General features: G+C 33.9%; 1 protein-coding gene across 1 annotated transcript in view; it reads right to left on the minus strand.

Moving 5' to 3' along the window:
- Positions 1-2,170: 2,170 nt before the first annotated feature.
- DHX15 (DEAH-box helicase 15) overlaps positions 2,171-23,452 on the minus strand; it is a 50,684-nt gene continuing 29,402 nt past the window's right edge. The window contains exons 6-14 of the mRNA XM_081135493.1: positions 19,479-19,646; positions 15,565-15,651; positions 14,409-14,558; positions 13,903-14,011; positions 13,198-13,389; positions 10,271-10,393; positions 5,659-5,849; positions 3,940-4,109; positions 2,171-2,737 (exon numbers count right to left, since the gene is read on the minus strand). Of these exons, the coding sequence (XP_080991619.1) occupies positions 2,620-2,737; positions 3,940-4,109; positions 5,659-5,849; positions 10,271-10,393; positions 13,198-13,389; positions 13,903-14,011; positions 14,409-14,558; positions 15,565-15,651; positions 19,479-19,646 (1,308 nt within the window). The 3' untranslated portion in view covers positions 2,171-2,619. The remainder of the gene's footprint in view (positions 2,738-3,939; positions 4,110-5,658; positions 5,850-10,270; positions 10,394-13,197; positions 13,390-13,902; positions 14,012-14,408; positions 14,559-15,564; positions 15,652-19,478; positions 19,647-23,452) is intronic.

The following is a 23,452-nucleotide window of genomic DNA, read 5'->3' on the forward strand; positions in this document are numbered from 1 at the left end:
AGGGGAAAACAGGCTATTCAGCCTAAATAATAAAGGAAGGTGACAGTTAACTCAAATGGTGCTGCCGAAAAGTCCTTACTTAGCTAACTTTGCTCTAGAAGGAAGAATCAGAAAGTTATAGATTTTAATTTTAGCTCAGCATTTCTAACAGAATTAAGCTTTCTTCAAAAGTAATGGTCTTCTTTAAAGTATCAATCCCAAGTGTTTGTAGGTACCTCATAAGCCCCAAATTCTAGGACTAAGTCATATGCTACATTAAAAAAGTTCAGCATAGAATGTGATCTGGCTTTCTGGATTCTGGCTAAGTGAACTGATTACAGGATGTATTTTTGTCCTGTCCTATTCCCCGTGTTCGTTTCCTCAACTTTTATAGTCAAAGGTTCTACTTGTTGACAGCCCTCTTTCCCTATCCCATAATCACAACAAAAAGCTGCTCTAAGTTTCAAGACAGATCACTTCAAAAAATCTTCAAAAACAACTTTCTGCACATTACAGAAAAAATTTTAATTTTCTTGTTCTACATACACCATAGGACTCATTTCATAGTTGGGACCACCTAATATAAACAAGGGAAATTATAACCATTTTAGTAATCAGTTGCCAAATCTTTAAAACAAAGGGGTTGGAGAACACGAGTTTTTAAAGCCATACCTTTGCCAATAACATCAACGATTAAGAAACTACCAGTTTTGGTGAGACATGGCCAGCCTTGCAAAACTGAAGGCAGTGAGCAGGCATGACGACAGGGAACATAAGCTCAGCTTGCTTTCCCTTTGTCATGTAGCCCCCCAATGCACACTCAGCACTTAACAAGGTGGGAAGAACACATACTGTTCCTAGAAACTCTACCAAATACCAAACTTTGTTCTACTTATCAGGAGCTCTATAAATTAATTTCTTTCTAAGAAAACCTAATGGCATAGCATCAGATTTTAAAACCACAAGTTTCAGCAATACATATAACTATACTGAGACCCATTTAAAATTCGCTAATGGTAAGATTATATAAAGATATGCAATTGTCTTACAAACTGTACACCTGTCCTATAAATTTTAACAGGCAACATATAACTTTGGCAAGAGGTGCCTTTTTAATGAAAAGGTCTGACCAAGTACCTTTCATAACATAACTCCAAAAAACTCTAGCAGATAACATTGCCAATACTTAATATAGGATAAAATGTTAACCAATTTAAATGTAATCTAAAATATTATTTCAGCATGTAAATTATTCCATGGGAACAAAATCAGATACTTACATAAGCACATTAACTCCTTTAAGCCACCAGGCATCATTCAGTAACAACTATCTACGCTAAAAAGTACGTCAGTAGCCTGAAATACTCTTTAATTTGCCCAACTAACTCCCTCAAGTCACATACTAGAATTATGCTGCAAAGTACATTTAAATTCCAACTATACACATACTTATATATTTCCTTTAACACTTAAGTATTTTTAAAAGGGAAGAGGTAGAAGAAGGGTGTCCAGGCATTAATGAGTACAGTATTTAGTCTTCGAGTGAAAGGAAGTGATTGCAGACCCTTTGATGGGTCACATCAAACATTTTATTTATGGTTTAGAAAGGGTTTGTAACTTGTCTACAGCCTGTTACAGGAAATGGAAAGTCAAATGCACATTTTACACACTATACTAATTACTGTTGTACATCACATAAAACATCCAACACTGAAATCAAGATCTACAATATAATATCATTCCCTACTACCTATTTAATACGAATAAACATTTGTTTCAGAGATTAGAGTGCTTGGACTGTTTCTCTAACAAAAAGATTTGCTAAAATGTGGTTAACAAAATAATAAATTATCAGCCTCATGAAATGAACTTTAAGACGAAGAGAAAGCTCTCCTTTCATTATTTTGTCTTTTGGGATCCAATTTTGAATAAAAGCTACATACTTGACCCCATCATATCACATCCTGATTAACCTAACAAAGTGCAAAGCTATGTTTTTAAAAATATTGCTTTAAAGACAGACTACTTTATCTAAAGAGCAGTCCTTGTGGGAAGATGCTAAATATGTAATGAGAGTATACTTACAATTGAAAAAAAACCCCAAAAAACAAAAAAACACACCACACTTTGGAAGAGAAGAAGCCATACCTAAAGAGACTAGAACAAAGATATCAAAGTGCTTTGGCCAAAATTAGTATAAATAGACTTTATTGAAGTCAGTGCCTCTGTACTGAGACAGAAGATTGTGTCTACATAAGCACAAGTTGTAACATTTCACAACTTCTAAAAAGGAATGTCAACAATTACAACGATCATGCATACCATGGTCGATAATCACATTTTAGAAGCATTTTCAACCATTTCTAAAGAAATGCTTATAACATTGTTATATATAGAACTACTTTCAATAAACTGCAAAACATTGATCGACTTTTCCAGTATGAGCTACAGTGTCAACACAAAAGGGAGGCATAAATGTTTAATTTATGAAATCAGAATGGAATATTTACTGTAAAGAAAAATTAAAAAGCTTTCAAATAAAGGCCATTATTGAACCAACGTGAAGAGCACAACTTGAACTTTCAGTCCACTCATCTTTTAAAGCTGTCCTCTGAATCACTTCAGTTCTAAGCACTGGATTCAGTACTGTGAATATTCCTTGGATTGAAGTTTGGCAATGATGCGGTCCAACTGTCTCTTTGCTTCACACTGTGGGAAATTGCTCATGTCATAATATTGAGGGGCAATTTTCACCAACCTGTCCAGAGGAGGGAAAAAATAGAATAGGCATTACTCATTAATAAACTGATTGGTAAAGGCAAATCTACAAATCCACATCAATGTTAAAATTATAAATGCCTACTCCTTAAAAACACCTCTTTTAGCAATGTGTGATTCTAGTAAGCTGTAAGTTTTCTGATGTTGAACTACCTATAAACTTAAAAATAAACTCAAGATAAATTTAAAAAAAAAAAAACCAAAAACTTTTATTTACATTAATATAAAGATACTTACTAACATAAAGTGATTCATTTATTCACTCTAGAACACTATTTTAACCAACCTCTCCAAGGTTATAGCAGTACAGATCCTATAAATGAAATATCTTGGTATTCAAATGATTGGATCTTCTCATTTTCAAAGTTTTAATAACTATAAATATAACACTATACCCCAAGGAATACACTTGACTGAAATCTTTTTAATGTTTAGCCATACAATTTTTTCTCAACAAAGTACATAAGATAAAATGGTAATGTCCTATACAATTTAAGTGTCAAAAGTCATAAATCACTGTAGGAAAGGAGCCTCACAATATATAGCAAGTGACATCAACTAAATAAATGCTTTCAGTCCCACCATTCTTGGCTGATGTTTGCCATCATATATTATTGAATGGATTCTGGAAGGGAAAAAAAAAAAAGGAGCCCCACAACTCCCACACACAAAGGGTAGCGGTGGTGGTGCTAATTTTGCTTAAAATAACACAATCAGTTTTGATTACATTTTGTAAAATCAAATATGCTAAGATACAAAGACAGGTATAATTTTTACATTTGCTTAGCTCCCAAAGCACCAACATATAAATAATAAATAGTTGGGAGCCAATTATAATGGGACAGATAAAATATAAAGACTGACTTCTGGAGCCAGGGAATCTGAGTTAATCACAACAGCGCGAGAATGGCTCCAAAAACACTCTTGATCCTAGTCAACTGAAGTTTTTTATATCTGGTTCCAAATCCTGCCCATGCCCATACCAACAATCCTCCTCTCCTCTCAGCAAAGATTGTAAGGGGTAACCATACTATCAGGTCAAAGTCCCTAACTACACACCAAAGTATATAGAATACCAAGTTCCCTTAAGAGGGACAGGAAGAACATCTATCCTATAACAAAGTCAGGTTCCATTCTGAGCAAAATACTAACAAAAGCCAATGAACAAAAGGTGTAGCTTACCATTCTGGCTTGATATCTGTACACGTCCGAATGTAATTCTTTGTTGTAAGAACAAACTCATTATAAAGCACCCATTCAGGCTTGTGGTCAAGAACAGTAGAGGGATGCAACTGAACCACCTGGTTATCTTTCACAGTTAAGTAATGCCCTGTTCGTTCTAAATGTGCCACCTGAAACCAAAACCCAATAAATTAATACACAATGGTTCTGAAGTGCTAGTTACAAAGCAAAAGTGGTATAAAGCTACCTACATATATATATAAAATTAGGAAGACACAGGCCTCCCCTTTTGCTTTTTATGCCATGGCTCTTCTTACTTATCACTGTCTGATAAAAGCAGGGATGAGCAAAGTACTGCAGGCCAAATGCAACTCACTGCCTGTTTTTTTAAAGGCTTGTCAGCCAAGAATGGCTCATACATCTTTAAATGATTAGGGGAGGGGATAATCAAAACAAAACAGAACAAACCAATCCAACATTTGATACTGAGGAAAAAAAATCACATGAATTTTAAATTTCAGTGGCAGGGACGTTTTATTGGACCACGGGCATGCCCATTTGTCCATGGTTGCTTTCTCACTAGAAAAGCAGGCACAGCCTAGTAGTTAGATTCAACAGGGATCCGACGTGTCCAGAAAGCCTGCTATATATACTATCAGGCCCTTTTCCCTGCCAAAGACTATTTGAGTGGATTCTAAATGTCACCTATTTAGCAGCAGGTGACAACTATAGAGATGAACAATTACTAGAAGATTTACATTTAAGATAAAAAATAAAGAGTAAAAAAGGAGAAGCAAAAAAGCAAGGTACTATAATGCATGCCCATTTTATAAGAAATTTAAATCTTAAGAGAAAATTAGAAATCCATAATGCTTGAATATAGCTTTGTCCATATTCTTTGAATTAAAAGCCAGTTTAAGAACATGTGATAAAGAAGCTAGTGTACACTAGTACATATTACAAATATAATTAAGAGCCTGGAGAATCTTCATACTGAACTCTACTATTCATACCTAACTCTAATAAACATAAAATCTTAAAATAATAAATGTTCACTAAATTTGCCTAAAAAGTTTCACTTCAGTTCCTATGGCCTCCATATAGCACACTTAAAACTATTCCATCTTTATTAGCTCAAAAGTAACACATTTTTGGCTTTTGTAACACAAAAGGTCTCAGTTATAATACCAATGATCACTATAGAACTGTGAATGAAATATACTGTTTGAGTATTTGAATTCTGGAGTGATCAGTTACTACATAAAGAGAAAAGTGAACTATACTTCTGGATCCACCCAGACGACTGCTTCCTTTTAGTACCCTGTAACAATTATATATCTCCAATGGAGATCTAGATTCAAGGAAACTTTAATACATTTACCAAGGGTTGAAATTTATATTGAGGAAATAGCTGCTAATACCACCTGAAAATGGACAACATATCCATTTGGTATAAATACTCCTTTAATAAAAAAGTAATTCTAAAATTGATTTTTACCTAACTGAATTGGTAACTTGCCATTTAGGGAATTTGTTATTCATTAGACACACAAAATGTCTTAGTATATTAGTTCATTTGAGAATTTAGACATAACATTTAAGATCAATATTCATAGGCTTTCTTGAACTGACTTTTTGTGTTTAAGTGGATTCCAAGGACTGTTATAGGAAGTAAACAATATTATGTAAATATTTTATATTACTGTATTATTCACATACCTGCATAAAATAACCAGTAACCAAAGCTTTTCTTATATTAATATAATAGTCCCTGCTTGTAAAGTCAGTACTTCGACGAGGCAAATTAAATCTGTCCATAATTCGTGATAGCTGCTGGCGTACATTATCTGCTGACATCAGGGACCTGTAGTTAATGAAGTTGTCATAACACCACTGAACAGATTCATGATCTACAAAGTTGAAGGGGAAAAAAAAGAAGGGACATGAATCATCCAAAAGGTCTATCATCTAATTAAAAAGGAAAGTTGTTATAAAGAGTATAAGCTAAATAATCCAGAAAGGGGATTTACCCAAATCATCTTTATAAATGAATCACAACATTATCAACTTGACTAAAAATCTGTAGGGTTTTAGGCTACTGGATGACAAAACAATGATTTTTGAATAAACCTTTTTTAATGAATTGTTTCCAATTCATGGTCTAAGGGGGGAGGGTAGAAGGAATTTGGTAAAATGCCATGTCTTTCTCATTTTCTTTTTAAAAAATGTTTTTGATTTTTCGAGAGGAACAGAGAGGGAGAAAGAGAAACATGGATTGGTTGTCTCCCTTATGCACCCTGACCAGGGGATCAAACCCGTGACCTTTCGGGAGATGGGACGGTGCTCAACCAACTGAACCACACTGGCCAGGGTGTCCTCATTTTCCAAGAAAAGACAACCTTAGATGTTCAAATTCAATTTAAAAGTTGTAACAGTGAATTTTAAATTACTGTGTATTTTTTCTTTATGCCTGAGGTAGAAGACCCAAAACTTTAAAGTTGGTTGTTTTGTTGTTGTTTTTAAACTAAGATTATATGTTTATTTGGAGAAGCCTTGAAGAAGGGCTGATTATTTTTTAAATAATTTTTTCTTTTCAATGACATCCAATACTATATTAGTTTCAGGCGGACACCCCAGTGATCAGACATTATGTAACTTACTGAGTGATCATCCTGATAAATCTCCTACTCGTCGGACACCATGGGTGTTAGAATGCTGACTGTACTGCCTATTCTGTACTGTACATCCCCATGATTATTCTTTAACAACCAATCTGCACTTCTTAATCCCTCCACCCAATTGTGAACCATGTACCTCTTAGTGTTGGACAGAGTTTAAAATGCAAGTGATAAAGTTACAAGGCTGTCCAGAACCCCCACTCATAAAGCACTTCCAAGTAATTTTGCTCCAGATATTTACTGTCAAAGGAATTTCCCCAGTGATGAATCCTTGACAAAGGTCCCACTAATCTGTTGCTCATCTAAGAACTCAAGCTGTAGCACAATGTAAAATATACAGTAACATCTTTATGTACCAAAGATAATCACAAGGAGGCCCTTTGAAAACTAAACCTAAGAGGGCCATTGTGAAATGGAGAGAAGGGTGGGGCCTAAAAATTGGAGGTGTGGTGATCCTTCTCCAGCTACTGTGATATACATGAATCTCTGGCATATTCTTTTCTCCTTGGTTTTAGAATTCTATCAATTATAAGATTCATTTTCTTAATAGATTTTCAGAGAAACAATAGATATATTAATAAATGTTTACCTATTACAAAATGCAGCCACATTTCATGAACAGAACGGGTGGGTAGGGAGGTAGTAAAATGGATCTTTAAATTGAAGAAATGTGTTAAAATGGCCATTAATTAACTCATTTAGAATGAGAACTAAAAGGTACCCATCTGAACTTACTGACATTTAAAATAAAGCACTGAATATCTTTAAGATGAAACAGAGAGAAAGTATGCTTTAGAGATGTTTTTGCTTAAGCTGAAAGGCAATGAAAATGTCAAAACTAAGACAATAAAAATGGGAACTTATAAAAAGTGTTGACTGCACTCTGGAGTGCAGCTTTTCTGAGGTTCTAAAGTTTTAGAATACACAAGAGTAACAAAAGAACAACTTTAAGTTGTCAAGATATACAGAACTATCAGATATTATTTATCTAAACTTGTGAGAAATAATTTGATAAATGGAAGGGATAAAATTAAAAAACAGAAATATTTTCTTAAAGTAATTCTAGGTATATACTTCTTACCAATATGGTAAACTATACTTAAGATCTAAAGCCAAACAATTTCAGAGTGAAATCACACACACACACTTCAGAGAAATTAAGGTGTTGCAAAGTAACTCAAATCAAGTTGTTTTTCAAGTGTTATTTAAACAAATAGTATGAAGATGAATTTTAGCTTTACTATGTAATCAACCACTGTATCTAATAAAATAGATCCTCTTGACTAATTAGAAATGTATTTGCTGTTTTTCAAATATACTTATTGTTTCAATTAATTACACAACATAGCATCATTTAGAAATCATCAGTGAAAACAGTACAAATTCAATAGCTATGAAATAACCAAACAGATCTAGAAGTTAGATATTAGCACTAATGAGTGGATGCTACAATTCTAGTTCATGACATTCCTCTGCTATTCCTATTTAGGAGTAGAAAAAGCTTTTACACACACACACACACACACACACACACACACACACACACACACTGTTCCAGTATTTTCACAGAAATCTCCTAAGTATGAATGAAGAACAAACATTATTTAGTAATGTTGTCATTTTCAAATCTTTAAGTTCCTAATCTCATATATTACACTGTCACATTTATATTTAAAAGCAAAATACAGTTCTAACATCAATCCTAAATTTCATTTTCATAACAAAATTATTATATCCAAATAGGCTGCTGTGCTACTACTTATCAAAAGCTTAAATGACAAAACACAATTTCTTAATTTTAAAAGAATTAAAGTATCTTGTGAGAGTAATAGGCTAAAGAAACTGCTCCTTTAGAAATCTTAATTTCCACTTAAAACAGTATCTTAGTATTATGAAAAGATTTTGAGAACCACAATGGAAGTGAATCTGTTCCTTCTCAAGGCCTTCCCTTTACAGCAGCTGTCAGTCTGAGTAGGTGATGTGTCTGATGGTCACACAGTATCAACCAGTATGACACAGCTTGGCACACAACAGGAACTGTCCCTGAAGGGATAGTCTCTAACATTAAGCACTGAAAATACTTTAGGCACAAGAAAGACAAAATAAATGTCTGAAGCAACTATGTACTGACTTTCACCTCTTGGATTTTCATTTACCTCCCTTACCTGCCCCAAATTTGTTAGACTGGGCAGAAAAGGGTTTCACACTTTTTTTCCACCTGATGTCATTCTATTGAACTAATACCAGGGTTCACAGGTAAACCATGGATGTGAGTACCTTGGCTGCTATGCTCTCTGTTCTACATACTGGCCCTCCAGCACTTTTTGGACCCTGAGATGAATAAATTCACCACCACTTCTACAGAGTGTGCCAAAGTCAAGACTATTTTAGAAGTGTCAATAGAATTATCATGAGGTAATAGAAATGAGTTACAAATAAAACACAAGGTGCAAAATGTGAACACCAATGTTATAAATTAAAAATCTAACTTATTAGCAGAAGCCACAAACTCAGAGTGACTGAGAACCCCAACATTTTGGTAAAGGTGATGATGAACAGTAGGACTGTCTTTGATCCTACATTGTCCAACAGGTTAGCTTGCAGATATGTAGAAATCAAAACACTTTCTGGAACTGTGCAGTTATTTCTGTATTTTTCCTCTTTTGAGTTTTCCTCTCATTTAATTTTATAAATGGTGCATTCCAACAGCATCTAGCAATAATTTATTATTACTGTTTCCTCAATTTCAAATAACTGTAAAATGCTTCCATGTCATTAAATATTCCCTGAAAACATGATTTAAAGCTGGAATATCATGTGACTATAGCATAAATCATTAAATCACCTGTCTATTGGTGAGCATTTAGGTAGTTTTCCCCTTCCTTTTTTAACTATCATAAATAATTCTGGGACATAATCATATGTGATCTGTGCCCACAGGATACTAAAAGATAATATCTTGGTCAAAGAGTATGGACTTCTTAAGGTTCTTGACAACATAAGATCTATTGCTTTTCACAAAGACAACAATTTATATTCCCACATCTGTTGCAGATTTTTCCACTAAACCCACTTGTACACAGCTGATTTTTTTTAACCTTTGCCAATTACACAGGTAAGAAAATGGTAACTTAATAATAATGCACTTCTTGAAAAGTTGAACTTTGTTCCTCGTGGGATTTTACAATTATCTGTAGCCTAAGAACAGTCATTTATAAATATTTGTTGCCCATTTTTCTATTCTGTTAGTTTTATTTTTATGTAAAAGCACTTTTATTAGTAAAAATATTAGATAGTAATGATTCTGCAAATGATACATAACTATTTATTAAAAAATGCAAAATGTATGGAAATAAACAGAGGGAAGTATATAAAAATTCTGTATGTTTGAGGCAAATTTTATACAAATATTTCATTCTTATTGCCCTGTATTTTCCAGTTTTCTGTAATTGGTGCCCAACCTCCCTAAAAGCAAAAGTTTAAAAAAAAACCCATCAACTTCTATCTTAAATGTTGATCAGGAGTTTCTTCTAAAAAGTACCTCTAGATTTCCAATGTAAAGTTGCCCCAAGTACATGAAAGTGAAATGAAGAAATATATGATGCACGTGACATTTGGACAAAAGGAGTGCCTTTAATTGGTTTTACACTTACTTTGTTTAAAAGCGTGGTAGACATTCAGCAGTGTCAGATGATCTCCATCTATGTGGGCAAATCTCATCTTGGCCTCATCCGCGGCTTTCTTGGCCTCCGTGGGGCGAACAAAACACTGTGGGACTAAACAAGGTTGGTATGGGCCCAACACAAACGCCCATATCGATGAGTCACGCATTCACAGATAGAGGAACAAGGCCTAGCTAGGTCAGTTCACAGAGCATAGGGCAGGGCAGGATGGCCTCCAACTGCATCTTGGACTGTACTACCTTGATTTGGTACATCAACACCTAACCACATCTGTAAGACAAGAGGGTTTCAAAGCTACAGAGTACCTGATTATTTTAACTAGATCTAAAAGTAGGCATCAAAACAGCTATTCTGAAGGCCATCAAGATACTAGAAAGCTCAACTTATTTCAAAAACCAGTGCTGATAGCTCTACCAATAACCAGAATTATGGTGTCAATAGCCTTTTAGCTACATGTAATTTTTCAAAAGGCCATCCACTGAATCTACTGAATGGCTATGAAAGTTATGAAGCTACACTTGCCCACTGCAGGGCTAAAGGCCACTCTCCAACCAGTCTACTACCACATTTCTACTGTAATTTTTCCCTAGTGCTGTGGCTATTACCAACTGGTGGGTATCACTATTAGCACCGGTGAGCAGAAGCATACGTAACATAAAAAATATCATGAAATCTTGGGTTTTGATGATAGCAGTAGTGGTGGAAGGTTAAACCGCCTCTGAATTAAGAAAATTCAAAAAGGCTGGGATATTCAGCCTAGCTTTCCAGCATTTTAATAAAAAGATTAGTAAAGTGCCAAGATAAAAAAAAAAAAAAAAAAAAAAGTTATTTAAATCAAAACCTCAATATAAAAGCAAAATCCAGTATTTAAAAAGTTGACAATTAGTCTGAAACAGTCATTATTTCAAGGGTCATCAAAATATGTAACTACAGTATTTGTTTAGAGCCTCAATATTAATTCACATAAAACTTTAAGTTGTTACAAAGCGTGCACTACATTTTTTGAAATACAACTTTCCTTAATTCACTTTAGCAATTCCATAGTCATAAAAGCAATATGAAAATAAAAATACTTAACAGCTTGGGACTCTGTAAACACATTTTTAAAGCTGTTAAAACCTTGTCAATTCAAATAAATTATCTGTTCAAATAGAAGATAATGGGAATAAGTGACAATGAAATCATATACAGTATCAAATTACTCTTTCCCATACAGTTTCCCCTTTAAAAAGATGCCAAAGAAGCCAAAGAGAGACAATGACACATGATCACAGTAAATATTAAGTCTTGCTTAATGTGACTGAAGCAAGGTAATTCATTAGCGTACAGAAATCTCGGATGGTTGTGACAGTTAACGTGAACGAGCTACCAGTTAGTGGGAGTAAGGAGCACTGCCCGACGGGACTTGCACTATAAACTTCAGGAACTATTTAAATGGAAAACAAAGTATTCCAAGCTCAGCAAGCTTTTTGTTCCATGACTTCTTCCTCACCTTTCAGCATTTCCCCCCACAAATGCCATGCTTAATAACTGTTGCACATAAGTATTCACTCCCTTAACGTGAAGAGGATGACCAGTAAGTCCTATGTTTTGTAGAACTCCTATTACAAATAAGACACGTAGTTGGAAGATTTCAACTGCATCACAATGACCAATTTTTTAAGGGACTAATATTCTAAACTCAAACAATGGTAACTGTATGCCTGATAAGAGAACTAGGAAAAACAAAAACTGGGTAGGTAACAATAAATACACAAATAATCTGTTAACTCTTGTCCTGCACTTTATCTAAAAACTAAAATCTTGGGATAAGCACACTGGGAGAATCTAACAAACAACATATAATAAGAAAGGCAGACAACAACCTACCACCACCTCCGCAAGTGAGACTACAATTTAATTAAAATGATTTAATATACTGCCCTGCCCATCTGCTCTGAGTCTGATCAGTCATAACTCTGCAAAAACATTTTAGCTAGTTCTTAGATTAAAAAAATTCACACCATTAAAATATACCATAGATCTAAACTAGGCCAAAATTTTTGTAATTAGAAAATTTTTCAACTTATTAATTCCATAAGATTTTGAACTATTTGAGGCATTAAGTTATAATTAAGACCAATAAACCGCTCCATGACTAGAAGTCAATTCTCCCCAGTACTAAAACTAGTAAAATAAATACTCGTATGTTTAGCTAAAACAATCAGTGTACCTTTGTACGTTAACATTTCTTCTTTTTGGAAAATGTAATTTCCAAGTTACGACTCAATTGTGGATTAAGCTTTACTGCTACTAAACAGCACTATTTATTCAGGTTAATGTTCCAATTTTCAAAATTAACAATCTTATCTCCCTTGTATATATCTTTTATCAAGCGTCTGTCTTCCATTGTAAAAGAATTATCAGGTTAGATTTTAAGCCTAAAATTATACATTACTACTTCTATTTATTTGATACTAAGCTTGAAATTCATCTTTGACTGCCACTGAAATATGTATGTATGCAAGTAGAAAAAGTTTACTTTAAATGATAGTTTAGGATTGTCTCAGGCTGACTTTATAGTGTGAAGTACTAGAACAAAGTTCTTCTTGTACTGTCAGTAATAAAGCGCAAAGAACTCAGTTACAACTGTGTTCAGACTTATTTTTTTCTTATTTCAATTTTTATTTGCACTGAAGACAGCCAATGGTTTTACTATATTTTGTGCACAAGAACTTACTTTTCTAAATACTATGTCATTATGAAGCTATTTACAAGATATTTAGGAAACAAAATGAGTTCCTTAAAACCATCTATAAAATCCACTATCATACTAAATATTAAAAAGTAAAGCCAAAAGTGAAGTCCACCCAAACTTTGAAGAGCTGGGTTTTTTTTAGTTCCTTTCCCTCTATTACCTGACAACATAGCAGTAATAGATAGGACCTCATTAGAACAGTTGTAGTCACAACTTGCAATAACCATTTTAGCGAGCTGTGGATCTAGAGGAAACTCTGCCATCATCGATCCCAATTCAGTCAAATCTCCATCATCATTTAAAGCAGCCAGATAATTCAAAAGTTCTAGGGCTCTCATCAGAGTTTCAGGAGCTAGGGGGAAAAGGTAATCTATTAGACAAGTTGCCTGCGGCAAGCAAAAGCGTGACAAAGTACAAAGTATTATAAGCAGTCTTATTTTTCACTCTATAGTTGACCAAACTAAAAACTCAAATTGTCATCAAATTCAATTACAGAGATCTAGCAAACAATGGATCATACAAAATTACAAAACTTTCCTGTTTAGTAGTTAAAATAGTCATCTTTGTAAGTAACTGTTCATTCAACAATGTGTTCATGAAACTATTTTTCCTAAAAAATAAATTAGAAAATTTCTCACATTTTCATTCCTAGTCAGTAATTCCCAGAATAATTTAGCTATTCTGAAGGGGGAAAAATTTGATTCATATAATTGTCACTCTTAGTTTTAACGCTAACACACAGGACTTATTTTGATGCTTACTGGAAGAAAAAGGTAAAATGTTTTTAATGTATGTACTAAACAGGATACAGAGAAAGAGAGCCAATTTTGGTTAAGATTTGATGAAAAATGCTGAGAATTCGTACCTGGTGGGTCCATAAAATCAAAATGCACCAAATCATCAATACCAAGTTTCTTCAACTGTAACACAACTGATCCTAAATTAGAACGCAAAATCTCAGGATAGGTGTTATCCTAGCAAAAAACAAAAATGTTTGTTCTGTGTTACATATTACTTAATCCTTTTGCTCCAGAAAACAAAACATATCTATTCTCTGCCTCCTTAGCTATTTACTTTGGCACTGAATTCTACACCACTGACTCAGATGAGAAAAATACTTATAGAACAGACTTGAAAGGAATCACTTTCTATGAACTATCTTTATAGGATTCTAAGTGTCACTGCTGCTGTCCACCTTAAATTTAAACTGTAACAACAGTTGCATTGCTAGATTACACCATAATCTGACTCAGGAAAAAAACTCAGGAGTTTACGGTGCCAAAAGGCAAGATGAACTCAATGAAGCAATTTTCTTCCGGTAACAAATTCAGCTTAACCTTCCAAACAGGAAGGATACAGTAAACCTCTTACCTGCATTTCTGTTTTATAAGCTTTCTCTGTGTAAAGTCTGAAGCATTTTCCAGGTCTGGTACGTCCAGCACGACCAGCCCTTTGTTGGGCTGAAGCTTTACTAATAGCTGTCACCAAAAGGGACTCAACTCTGATTCGAGGATTGTACACCTATTAGAAGGGAAATAACAGAAGAATGATTCTTCAATTAAACACAAAACTGTGATTTACAGAAGTACCCAAAGCCCACACCTAATCCCAAAATAAACATATTATTAATGACCACCACAAATCGTGCCCTTAGAAACAGAACCTCTCATCCTTTGCCGTAATGTTTTTTCAGCTATTCTGATTCCATCATTCTCAAACACTCAAGCTAACATGGAAAAGCTCTTATCTAACAGACCACCTTTACCCTTTTGAATTTAAAATAATTGAGATTATCTCTGTAATTAATTCTACCAGTTTTACCTTGCTTTTTATACAGTGGATAGTGCTGAAGACTCCTGCCTGAAAAGAACCTGTCAATTCCAACACCTAATATTCAAAGTGGGCATCAAGAAAAATATTTTAAACTTGGACCAGAAGTCAGTTACATGCTTTCAGTTTAAAGGGAAAGTTTTCCATCAAAAATATGAATACTATGTACAATGATTCTCTCAATCATACCTATAAAATGTAATCAAAGATCTTTGAATAATAAAACATACAAATATTTATTGAGTAGTCACTTCATTTGGCAAAATGCTTGGTATTCAGTACCGTTAAACTAGAGATTAACACAATACCTTTGTTCAAATACTATGTGTGTCACATAATAGAAATTAATTTAGTTGATAAGTAACTGATCTGCAGGGATGATAATCCTGTACTATTACTACCCCCATATTCCTTAAATAAACGTACAAAACAAAACACTCACCATTATATAGAAACAAAGAAAATGAAACCTTTAAAAGAAGTAAGACCTTTAAAAAATCCTGAGATTAAACATTAAACATGGGCTTAATTTGTGAGAGCCAGAGAGAACACAAAGGGTTCATACAGCAGTCGTCTAAAAACCATAAACAAAAATAATTCTAAACAGTAAATTTTAGCCAATAAATGAGTAGCTAGCAACTACTGTTAAGCTAACACTAATTTATAAAATATACGAATATCATACTAAAATAAGTACCTTTTGTTTGGCAAATCCAGGATCAATCACAAATACCACACCATCTATTGTCAAAGATGTCTCCGCAATGTTAGTTGACACAACTACCTGTTTAAAAATAAACAGTATATGTTTTATTACAAGTAAAATTCAAATGAAAGTAAGATTAGCCATTAACTTTCCCTAACATCAAATCAATCCAGTAAATAAACTTGAAATAAGGTTTGCTCTTCAATGGCCAATGCTATAAAAAAACTAATATTTAAGAATTCAAAATTTCATTTACCTCATTATAGGACTTCCTTTTTCAACAAAATCTAATACATTTTGAATATTCAAATAGAAACAAAGCATAAAAAGAAAAACATCAATAAAGCAATATAAGTTTACTGCGCACTTATCTCCCTGATAAAAACACTCCTTGGTTAATATCCAACTCCACACATGTACATCTTTCTACAGTTTCAAGCATTACCGAAGGAAAATTTTCTATCACCAAAACTCAGCACTTTAAACAGAATGGCACATGTGGGTAAAATCTCAAATTAGAATCCAAGAATAGACAGATCATGAGAATCAAATGTAGATGTTTGGAAAAGTATACAATCTCAAGAAGGATGACATGTAATGTATCACTGCACACAAAACAATTAATAAGACTCAGATGAACTTTTTATTAAAGCACTTATGTTCCGTACCAATAGCTTGCTTTTTTGTGTGTTTTTATTTTATTTTAGGTATACAGAAAAATCAGCTATTTGTATGGACAACATTAGTGAAAACTAAATAAAATCGAAGAATAGCTGCTAGATTTTAATAACGCCAAATCTATAATGCACCAATTATGTCTTAGTGAAAAGATACTTAGAAGTGATCTATTGATGAGCAAACTTTAATGCATGTACAAAAATACTGTAGCTGTAGCTTAAAGTCAAATACTTGAATAAACAAGCATTATCAAAACAGGCAAAAATATCTATCCCCCCACATAAATAAATACATGTTTTGCATTTTCAACCTTTCTTAATCATTAAAAACATGAAATAGTTCACCATTAGTGTTATGTCAAAAGTCTACATAAAAATAAGTAACTATTTGTAAAAGGAATGCTAGTTAAGTCCCCAGATGGCCATAAAACATTATCTTTAATATAGGCAACATTTAAAAATTTTAATACTAAAAGGCTTTTGTTAGTTTTACTACAAATCAAACTCTATTTTACATAAATACAATGAGGAATAACAAATAAGGCACTACCTTACAAAAGGTATCCAACAAATATAAACTAATACAGAATTACAATTACTTGGTGAAACTTTAAAAACTGTATTAAATATTCTTTGTTCCAAACCCTTCAATGCATATTATATTCTACTGTTAGCTATTATCCTTTTATTAGAACAAAGTACATAAGCAATTTAACAAAAAAATGAATCAGATGTTTTCTTTTACACAATTGAAAGCAGAAAGTAAATCCCTAAATGTTCCTATGTAATCTTAAATTAATTGTGAATATCAATCAGGGACAGTAAACACTCTTGAATGAAAGTTCCAGTCTAGTAACCGGCACAGTGGTGTTTAATTAATAAATTCATGATAGAAGAATCAAACATCGGCCTCTAGTCCTTTGTTTGATAAGGAGACAGGATATTATTAAAGCTGTGGCATCTGTTAAAAAGAATAGAAAAATAGCAACTGATTGCCAGTTTTTCCTGTTCTGGTATCCACCACTTTCCCTCATAGAATCTGTGTGAGCCCTAATTCTTACCCTTCTCTCCTTAGCCACAATCCCACCAACCCTTTTCCCTTTCTCACTGGGCAAATCAGGCCCTGGGTCTCACATGGTCACCTGCTCATCTTGCCTGCCAGTCAGTGCTTGACCAGTGTGTTTCAGCTATCTCCAGCTAAAAACTGGCACTCCTCCCACTTCCTTCCAGTTTCCCTACTCAGCATCAAAAACATATGACTCAATGAGTAAATCTTCCTCTATGAACAACCCTTCCATTAAAAAAAAAATTCATTTTCCCCTAAACATGGGCTTCAAAGTGTTTTTCCTCAAAATAGAATGATGTATCAATTGCCAAGGAAGTCCTCCCTTTTTCTGTATCATCCAGGGAGGCTATGACAGTGCTCTTCTTAACCTCCAGATGAAGTTGACTCATGCCAAGAGACAACATGAATTCCCAGCAAAAGGTCCTGTAGCTTTAACAGAATGAAGCACCACCAATGGATGATGAAGTGACACTGTGACCCTTAGCTTTGATTCTCAACTAAAAGTCAAGGTAAACCCAAGCCTTGGGGACTACAACGGTCCCCCATCATCTATATATATTACAACCAGCTGCTGAGGAACCTCTCTTCTTTTCAGTGAAAATATTCCTCAATATTCTTAGGATTTACTAGAACACAAAACAAGTTGTTGGTTTTTGTTTTTTAAAAGAACAAATTCTACTCCATGGGTTTAAGGTGTAGATTCTACAAAATGTATCATGTATTGAACTGGCACCTAAATTAACAGAGCAAAGAAGGGCTCACATGTAAAATAAGATTAAAAAGTGTGGACCCGTATTTCTCAAAGTAACTCAAAATGGAATGGAGAGACTACATGAAAAGACAAACAGTAAATCTTGCTGTATGCTAATTTTATGCAGCAATAAATAAAACACCATTGTAAAATTAAAACAAATGCAAATATACCAAATGCATGTAATTTCAAGAAAAGGCAAATATTCTGTGTGGTGGATGCATTAACTCCTCTTTACTAAAGAGATGTTTAAGAAATAGCTAGTTTACATACATCTGTTGATATAAAATCATGCTAAAAACTTCACAAAGAATTAGTACTTTTCAGTCAACAAATCAACTTGAAAATTATATACTAAAATGTATCCCTTAAAACTTCAAGTCCCAGGTCCGTTCCGTCCCGTCCCCCCCCCCCCCCCACTAAAGTTCAGAATGCGCATAAAGTAACAAAAGAAAAATATTTTAGCATGTTCTAAAGACAAAGTTCAACATAATGAAGCTAGGGTCAGACTGTTTTTAGGTCATTCACCACCTTGCTGATCCATGAAAAACTCAAAAAAATGGTTAATGCCTCCATCAATTTCCTATTAATTCACATTCCAATAGGCTGGTGCTGCACACGATTCAAGTGTTTTTGGCTCATTTAAGTTTTACAGAGCCATGTTTAAGAATTCACATGCAGCCATTAAAAAACTTAACCAATGGCTAGGGTTTCAAGTCAGCTGACCCCACCATCCTAGTGGGTTTCAATCAAAACACAAACTTATTTTCAAAGAATCTATGAGAACCACCATCTATTAAAATATAAAAGCATGGCTGTACTGTTTCACACTAGAACTCAGATCCCTTCCCCATCCCTAACAAAGTGCCCAGACAAAGGGTTGGAAAACCCAAGCTCCCTTCCTGGGCCAGGCACACACCCACACCAAAAAGAGCCACAGTTCCCTCACTCAAGAAACCCATATATTTATGCAGTGTAATTTGTGCTACTGTTATTAGAGATCTGTGCAATCAACAATTCACACCGGTGGACATGACATTTGGTTACACCTTAAAGAAAATTCCAGGAAAAAGCCAAGGCACTAAAGAAAAAGTACTTAGTTTTGCCATGTGATTTATCGGAAAGACAGCACTTGGCCATATTCCTCTTTTCTTAATTCACCCTAGCCAATCTTCCATTTGCTAAGGGGGGACACTTCTTGTTAAGGGGTGGAAAGCAGTTCTGCTCTTCCTCTCAGGTCAAAAGATACACAAAACTCCACCTAACTACGTTTCTTTTATTTATTTTTGAAATATAGATTATTTCGTACTGTACAAGCTAGTTCACAATCACCCATAACTTAGTCCTTTGTAATTCTATATAGTTTGATATCTCAAAAGTGAGCATAGTATACATAACACTTCTATGCTACCTTTCTTCCAATTGCTCCATTCTGTTTTTTTGGAGGCGGAGGTTCAAAAATGCGTTGCTGCTGCTGAGGTGGGAGTGTAGAGTACAATGGAATGATTTTAATGTCACCAACTTCAGGGCCCAAATCATCAACTTCACGCTTTATTCTCTTGCAGGCTTCATCAATTTCCTACAAAATAAAAGTGTGAGTCTGAAAACAAAACAAATACACCCTGAAACATTTTAAGTATTTATCATAATCCCATTTCTATGTGGCATATTTTCAATTACATAATCAAAACTAATTTAGCAAATCTCATTGGGATTTCCAAAATAATTTTAAAAACTTTGATTTCTGTAGCCAAACACACACACAACTGCTTTATTGGCACTCCACATCCCTTTTCTTAAAGTTGGATGTCCTAATTAATTCTCAACAAGTTGTACTAAAATTGAATTTCTCACCCAGGAATACTTAACTGCGGTCATAACCTTTTCAATTTTCACAATCTAAAAGAAATTGATGTGCTAGATTTTTAAAGAAGCCAACTGGGCTTTAATGTCCAGTTATCACTAATGCAATTATATGGAAGATTTGTTTCATTGTTCCTAATGAGAAGAAACACCTTTACGGTATCAACATACTTAAGAACTAGGCTAACCCAAATATCTTTAAAGCGCTTTCAAAAATTTCCCCACCACAGAAAACTATTTCAATATATCTGCATTTCAAATCTAGATTTAAAGAGAGGAGACACAATGAATACTGAGAGTGTGAGAGACACAGAGAGGTAAGGTAGGTGGAGTTGGCAAAGGAACTTAAAAATCAGGAGGGAGATGTAGTTTAAATGTCACTGGAGCATTAATTCAGTTAAACTCAAAAGTATGTTGAACAAGTGATTTGCCAACCTGTCCAATGAATGACCCAATTATAAATTATCCTTATCAAAAAAAATTATCTTTAACCCCAAAGACAATGATTTTTCTTTACAAAAGAAAAAAAATTAGCAGGCAAACTTATTCCATATTTTCATTATTTCAAACTAGAATTTTCCTTGAAAAGATTTTAAGTTAAAGTGCAGTGCAGCATTTTTGTGTGTGTTAAAGCATGCAAAGTTCTTAGATGACCAAAACAAATTTTTTTTAAGTATCCATTTCAAGCATACTAGTTTTCTTAAACAACAGGTATGGTCTTGAAAATTATGACACAGAAAATTACTATTAAAGATTAGATGTTACTAGTTCTCTTTGAGGCCTAAAGTTTCTAAAAGAAAATAAAAGAACATTATTCAATGAAAGAAAAAAATATAACAAATGAAGCATATATATTTTTTAAAGTACTGATACCAAATTCTGTACAGAGATTAGCATGCCCCCTACTGGTATGCAAATACAAAATTAGCTATCTTCCAAATCAAAAAGTTTAGATATAAATGCAAAACAAGATTTTTCTAGAAAAAAGGGAAAATGGCTGTCAATATTCAGAATATTCACAATTTTATTAATTTAAGCCATATATCTGACCAGAAAATAAATGGTTAGAAGTCGCCAAACACCCAGGTTTCACATACAGTATTGGAAAGTGCCCCAATATTGTACATTTGCAGATTCCAGAATTTTAACAGGAAGATAATTCCAATGTTACTTGAGAGTAAACTATCTAATCTGCAAAGACTAAATTTTAAAAATCTGCAACAAAATTTTCTCCTGAAGTTTACATAATTGTCATAAAGTTGATACACTGTTTAGAAGACCACAAAACTCACTGGCAGTCATGTCATCAACATAAAGCAACCATCTGCTCAGCCATGAGCAATACAGAGAATTCAGCCAGAAGTATCTGATTTGAGAAGACTTTCAATTCCAAAAGTATCATACGTCAATAAATTAATTTGGACCCTACTAATTCAAAGAGTCTGAACTCACTACATGTGGAAAAGTCAACTTTACTCAGCAAATTAAAGAATACTGCTTAAAGAATGAAGGGTTTCAACATCTTCAAGTATGCATTTACAAACTGATATTTCAATTATATTATCTAATTCGATAGTGTAGCTCCCCAAAAGACTTCGTAAGTCCCATTTTAAGCAGTAGTATACAACATAAAAAACATTCTAGAATTCAAACCTTTCCTAACCTCTCACCAATTAAAACTGATCTCTTCCAAATTAAGTCAGATGATTATATAGAGAAATATTGCTTAAGTAGTCAAAATGGTAATATATAATATGGTCTTTAAAATCATTTTAAAATTTCACAAGATATACTTTATGGATGCTATTCAAATTTATGAGTAATGAATTCCCAAACTCTATCTTTTAACTAAGAAAAAATAACAAAGGGTAAAGAACATGAGGAATGGTAATTATTTTATATATCGTTAAATCAGTGCTACTATATATAATCAATGAAACAAAGTACATTAGGTTCTCTGCTACCTTCTCCTCAAAGGCCTTCAAATTCAAGACTAGTCATCTAAAGGGCACATTTAAACCTAGTTCACAATTACTATGACACTTTATTGAAAGACATTATATTCCCCCTTCCAGGACACATTTGAAACCACGGGGTTTACTTCCTTCCTTTCCCAAGCTATAGGAAGTTTCCAAAATATCAACTGCACAAAATATCAACTCATAAAAGTCTTTCAGGTCCTCACGATGAGGACATCTGATATTTCTGACAGAATTCTAATATGCTTGATTATCTGAACATAATTATTTTAAATAGTGGTTTAACAAAATATACCATGCATTTTGGAGGAAGTGAGAAACTATCAAGACCAGACACAAAAAGACAAAATGAATACCTCAGCACAGCATTACAGGATAAATACGGTTTATATGCCATCAAAAAAAGCACTTGGTACTCTTGCTTACACAATACACAAAATTTCTTTCATCCAAAATGCATAGAAAGGAAGACTATTATCAACAGAGATTTATCTGTAAAACTGAATCTGCTACACTACACATCTTATTTCACAAAAGAACAGTATGATTCAGTCTTTACTGACAATGATTTTGAACCCCTCTAGGGACATCTGCAGTGTGTGTAGACATTTTTGGTTGTGACAACCAGGAAAGGGAGAGTTACTGCATCTAATGGGTAGAGGCCAGAGATACTAATAAACACCCCCACGACAAAGAATTGATTTTCAATGTAAATAGTGTTAAGGTTGAAAATCTTTACAGAAAAGAAACTATAGCCAATGGGGCACAAATTATAAATCATACAGACAATACTGAAGAAATGGACAAAAAAATTACTCGTATACCAAGCATCCCTGTAGAAACTGAACACAAAGAGAGTTCACATTCTAGAGATAAGCAATAAAATAGCAGACAGCTGAGATAAATAACTAGGGCAATTTCCCACAACACTGTTTAGGTGGTTGCAGTCATGACCACAGCCACTGAATCATTCCTCTGGAGAAGAGAACTTTAAACCTAAGAAAATATAAAAAAGGCCTGAGGAGCTGGTAGGAGATGCAGATTCCTGTATTTCACTTTCAAATTTCACCTGTTTCAAAAAGTCTGGAACAGGGTCAAGAACCTCCTTTGTTTTAGCAAACTCTCCTCCCCTAGGCAGGCAATCCACTGACCACACCTGAGCAAAAATGTTCTGGAGCAGGGGTCAGATTTTTCACTGTAAAGGGCCCAAATATTTTAGGCTTTGCATCCATATATCATCCATGCTGCATATTGTTTGTTTTAATTTACATCCCTTTAAAAATGTAAAAGAAAGTATTAACCAGTGGTCATACAAAAACAAACAGGAGAGAGGGGCACCACGTGTAGATATTTAAATTTAAAAATTAATTAAATTTCTGTAAAATAAAACTTTAGTCCCTCCTGTCACTACCCACATTTCAAATACTCAAAAGTCATGTCATTGACGGCTTCACAGATAAGAATATTTCCAGCATTAAAAAAAGTTCTAATGGAACAGCAGTACTCACTCTTGAACCTTGCTACTTATCCCTTGAGAACTGCA

The sequence above is a fragment of the Miniopterus schreibersii genome, assembly GCF_964146895.1.
Source record: "Miniopterus schreibersii genome assembly, chromosome: 1".
NCBI lineage: Eukaryota > Metazoa > Chordata > Mammalia > Chiroptera > Miniopteridae > Miniopterus > Miniopterus schreibersii.